Here is a 5,526-nt window from a genome sequence, read left to right on the forward strand (position 1 = left end):
AAATTTGAAAGTTGCATATTAAAATACACTAAATATATTTTCAAATGATATAATTTTTATTATTTTTTGAATTATATGATATATGTAAAATTTCAGTTAAAATATAGTCAATTTGACTGGTCAAAAGTCAAATGGGGACATGTAAAAAAGAACGGAGTGAGTAGGTTTTTAAGTCATTTGAAATACTTTTTTCAAGAATTTAATGTGCTGAAACAGTCAACAGGAGTTCTGTTTAGTAAATTTAAACAATTTGTGTTCATTATATTCTTTAGTCTTTACGATTCCTTCACTTCATGATCTATGTGTGCAACTGAATGTATCCAGAACTGATCAAACACTGAGTACTGGTATATTCTTGTGAGATCAACGTATAAAATTCTCATGTACAGAGTGGCGGACCAAGATTATATTTTACTGCGGCACAGCAACTCAGTTAAACAAGTTTATAGATTGTATAATCCAAAACAACTTTTTTCCGAAAAAATCGAGTTGCTATGATTATATATTGATTGTTGATTTTGGTTGCATCGGGGTGCATACGGTTGCAACATGGTAAATTTGCAAAAGTATTTAAAAAATAATGTTTTTGCAAATTTTAAAAACACCCCTAAAATATATGTAATATGCTTTAAAATTTATTTTTCAGTTTTCTGAAATTATAAAAGAGCAATTGACAATTTTTAGTCAAAAATCCGACAATTTAACCATAAAAAATTAAAAATGTACTACTAATTAGAACCGAAGAAGTATAAGAATACGCCGGGGAATATGAGGACTAGAAATTAATTGTTTAAACCTTAATCTCATATCTTGCCACCAAGAAAAGCTCATACCTAAATTTGTTTAAGAGAGGAAGTCTATCCTTAATCAAGAAGAAATACACCATTTGTGATTGGTTTTGTAAAAGGATAAATTTTAAGAAATACTAATTGTGGACATTTCACTAATTAACTACATTATGTTAAGATCAATGTCACTTTATTAGGATTATAAAAATATGGATGCAACTTTGCTCCAGAATATTTAACCACATCTGTGACCTGGTGGACACCGTAGAATTCGCAACAAGGTGAGCTAGTGGAGCTAATTAAGAAATTTCGGGTAGTTTGTTTTGTTCTTGTATGTAGCATATTAATTTCGCGGAATCTTTCTGTCCTGTCCGAAACGTTTCGTGTAACTGGAGTACTGGAAAGTACAAAAATTACAGGGTTTTTTTGGAGTCTGCCAGTTGATAAACAATAAAATGTTCGTTTTCATCTGACAAAACCTTTGCCAAAGAAGTTAAGACAATCCATCAAGTGGCTAATAGATTATGCTTTGGGTTTTCTTGTTTTTTGTTGAATTGTTTTGCTTGGGGGACACATAGAAGGCTCTGATGCGCGTGCAATTTCTGTCGTTATGAACCCCCACGGGGACTAAGATCCGGTAACATAGCTGCCAGGACAATGTTCGATGTCTTATATATTGATCAAATGCTGCCAGAACCTTGTATATTGCCAGGACAATGTAGGATATTTTTTAAGCAAACCTCCATCCCGGACAGGAAAAAACAAATGGTTAAAAGTTTTAAGTCCGCGACTAAGAAAATCATTTTTTGTGTATGTGCACTTTAGAATTGCTGCTAGAACCTTGTAGATTGATCCAGATTCGAGACAAACAAGTTTTGTTTGTGTATGTTTAGCTGTTTTCCGAATTTAAAATTTATCAAACAGAAAGGGGAGAGTTCAGAAAAAAGAATACCAGGGTCCTACAAAGGGATCCGAACTGTGTATCAAGAGCATATCAGCAGATCAAGTCATCTGTAGTGTAAGTACTACGTGTCAAATGTTATCAGGATGTAAGTGGTTGCAAGAATGTGTCTAGATTAATAGACGGACTGAAACAGCCACAATGTCAGTGTAGATTCTAAAGTCTCAGCACTTGAGAAAGGCGAATAGTAAGATAAATTGCAATTCATCATCTTCGTTGATGTGATCATAGCTTCTACCAGAAAAGATACATAGGGGCTTCTGAGGTTTTTCCAGGGCCAAGTCCTGGTCAGTAATAAAATGGAGAAAACGGGAGCTGTCACCAGTGGCGGAACCAGAGAAACGGACAAAATATGCTAAAATGTAAGTTTTGCGTTAGTAAGATCAATAAAACGGAGAAATGTGAGACGCACTAGAAAGCCTTTATGTTAACATAGAGATCAATTGATCATATGCAATGTAATTCTGAGTTTGGCTTTGTGGAATTACAAAGTATATCGACATCAATTAATAAAATGCTCTAATTCTATTCCGTTGTAACATGAATCAAATGCAATTGTACATTCAGAATTAGTGAAGTGCCTAGAATCTTTCAGCTGTTCTTGTATCATGCTGTGGCTCTGGGCTATGTTCGATTGCGAAAATCATTACATCTGCACTTTCTCCATCTTCTTTGAATTATGCTAAACACTCATCATATCTACTCACATTCAACTTCTCCAGTTTTTTTATGTTTCATCAGGAACGAAGTTGTGCCGGATCTGGGCCTGCTGAAGAAGAGCTGACATATTAAATTCTGCAGGTTCTAGAATTAAGATGCTAACGTCAAGTGAAGGACTCTCCTAAAATCTCGAGTTATTAGTAGAAGAGGCAATCACCCGCACACATTTCTCGGACTTTCATGTATAAAAAATAAAAATAATGAGAGTGGCATGCAATCAAACTCGAGTCTGATATCATATCAAGTGACCGGTCCTGATAAAATCTCGAGAAAAACCTTCTGTATCAAATTGACCGTGCCTGCACGTACTATCCGTGCATTTATATGTACATTAAAACCAAGTCTTCCTCTGACAAGAGTACAACGAAGGTGCATTTTGTTGAATTATTGTAAAATGTCTTGCACGTAAACGATACTCTGAACTTGAGCTTGCCATGATATTTCTTCCGCAATTAATGGAGATCAGACTGCTGAGGACTTTGAGACGCCAGCCATGCACATCGTGCAAACGTTAATTACTGATCAACAACAATCTCAAAGATTTTTACTTTGTAGAAAAATAGGTCTTTGTGCAGATCCTATTCAAATGTCTATTGATATAATTTCAGTCGAATTTATCGGGCTATAACTAAAAAATAAGTTCTATTCAAATGTCTTCGTGTGCTATAAATCCACGTTCTCGAATAATTCTTGAGTTGAATAAAATCGGGTATTGACCCGATCTATCAACTTTTTTTAAGGAATAACGTTCTACATATTATTACAGGATAAAATAAATTTAAATTTCATTTTGCAATTCAAAATGCTAGACATGTTTATCCTTCGTTCACTTCTTAACGCAAGATTGTGGAATAATTTGGAGTCCTAGATATCAAATAGTGTTATATGTTATAATAATATTTGGATTTAAACACAAAATGATATAACGTTTTTTTCTAGAAAGCAAAACCTTGAAGTAACAACATTATTCGTTAATAAGTACTATAACTCTCACATTTTTTTACAATTCTCATATTTTAGACATTATTTGAAAAAATTGTGATAGGAGTACCTTTTCGCAGAAAAATCAAACCTAACACCATAGTTTATAAGAGATTTAAATTTAAAAGAAGTTGGACCTTCTGTGATATCTATAAGATCGATATTTACCACCAAGTCTTCACCTGCCAATTTATATTTTACCAGAATTATATTATCAAAAGTTGATTTTATTTTGTCACCAAGCACTTGTCCTGCACAAGCAATCATTAGGCCAAAAGCCTTCAATTATTAGGCCAAAAAGCCCTCTGCTGTGGACGTAGATATTTTGTTTTAAGATTTATTCTTTATAAAAGATATTATATTAATATTTATATAATTTAAAAATTAAATCAAATTATTATCATTATAGGTTACAAATTTAGGTAAATTATATAAGTAGCATTTTCCTCTAACTTATGATTAATCTAATGCTTGGATGCATTATGGCTTATAATATGTAAACATCATAAACATTAATGTTGAAACTTACAGTAATTTACAATGATGATACATAGAGCTCATGGTTCAAATCATGAACTTCAATATTTACATATGATCAAAATCACCAAAACTCAGACACTTAAACAAAAAAAAAGTATTTAAGGATCAAAACTCAAGCAAAAGCCAGATAATCAAGCTTAATTAAACGTTTTATCTTGGAAAACTCCTCCGATGATCTTGCTGTGGTGGGGAAGCTGGTGTTGGAGGCGTCTTGATTCCATTAAGCACACTCCGCGGAGAAGATAATCCATGATCACTGATCCCGGTCTTCACAAACTTATTATTGTAACTCATAGCTTTCTTCATCACCTTAGACTTCTTTAAATTTGATATTTCATGATCACTAGTTGTGGCCAAGTTGCCACTATAGCTCAAGGCCTTGGCATAATCTTTCTTCATGGCCTTTGTCTTGATAGTCTTGGTCTTCTTGTAATCGAGGCTCTGGATCATTGGCACGAAGTACCAGCAGAGAGTTGTGCACAATATGGCGAAAGACCTTCCAAATAATATCAAAAAAATTAATATAAAGATTGTAACCATAGGAACATAATATGCAGGCCGCCTCAAATGCTTTAACATCATTTTCTTAAGAAAATCGGAGGTGATCTTCCTAGGAGAAATCTTTGTATTCGATACGATTTGAGACATTGCTCTGCCCTGATCAACCTTAGCAACATTAGCCGGCTCGATCTCAGAAGTACTAATATTATCAGTACTTTTAGGCTTGTCTTTTTCACTACTTATGTTAGGCTGTTTCTTGTTCTTCAATCTGACAACAATAGGCTTATAATCATCGGACTTTGAGTAGACGAATCCGAGAAGAGAAATATCCTCTGAGCCCTTCTGCGTATAAATCTTCTGTCTCTTCGAATCAAGCTCAGCCAGAAGTGCAGAAAATTTTTCAAGCCCCCGGTCTGCATAAGGGTTCCTGTTACCTTTACTTGATTTCCCACCAAAGCTATGCCATTTGGCAGGTTTTCGAGATTTCGGACTCGTGCATGACCTTAAAAGCTCTAAATCTTCATCTTGTTGATCTTGAAAACTGCCACAGATAAGAGGACTGATCATTTTAGGATGGATGGTGAAAAATGGTTTAGAATAATGCAACAATGAGAGTTTGATTATGGGAATGATGACTTGTAGATGTTTTCTAGAAAATGGTAGGAACACTTGGAAATTTTATGCACGACAACAATATTTATCAAAGTTGTGGTGGTTTAGACTAGATCTAGACAATGGGTTTGGTCAATTTATGAGAAAATAATTAAATTTTGTGGAAGCTTCTAAAGGATTTGTACAACTTGACTTCCTTGCGCCAGGGTTAATCTATATTTCAGATAGTCCGGATATGTGGTATACTTCCGATGCAGCATATAATGAGTAATTTTTGAATTTTATATATCTTATACAAATATATGGGATAGTTATATTTTTTTAGCGGAAAAATCATTTATTTTAGAATATTTAATATTGAGTGGATTTTTTTGGCTGAACTTATTTTTCTTATAATCAATTGTTGTGGATTATTATCATGCA

At 33.8% G+C, this 5,526-nt stretch overlaps 1 protein-coding gene across 1 annotated transcript; it reads right to left on the reverse strand.

Annotated features, from left to right (window-relative positions):
• Positions 1-3,937: 3,937 nt before the first annotated feature.
• Positions 3,938-5,222, reverse strand: LOC135151770 (uncharacterized). The gene has a single exon (XM_064090981.1). It carries the CDS (start codon positions 5,056-5,058, stop codon positions 4,141-4,143), a length of 918 nt encoding a protein of 305 aa, XP_063947051.1. The 5' UTR covers positions 5,059-5,222; the 3' UTR covers positions 3,938-4,140.
• Positions 5,223-5,526: the final 304 nt, after the last annotated feature.

Source organism: Daucus carota, chromosome 3 (genome assembly GCF_001625215.2).
Source record: "Daucus carota subsp. sativus chromosome 3, DH1 v3.0, whole genome shotgun sequence".
NCBI lineage: Eukaryota > Viridiplantae > Streptophyta > Magnoliopsida > Apiales > Apiaceae > Daucus > Daucus carota.

Excerpts from the sequence above, each read along its gene's own strand:
- LOC135151770 (XM_064090981.1), bottom strand. The coding sequence starts at position 5,058 with ATGATCAGTCCTCTTATCTGTGGCAGTTTTCAAGATCAACAAGATGAA.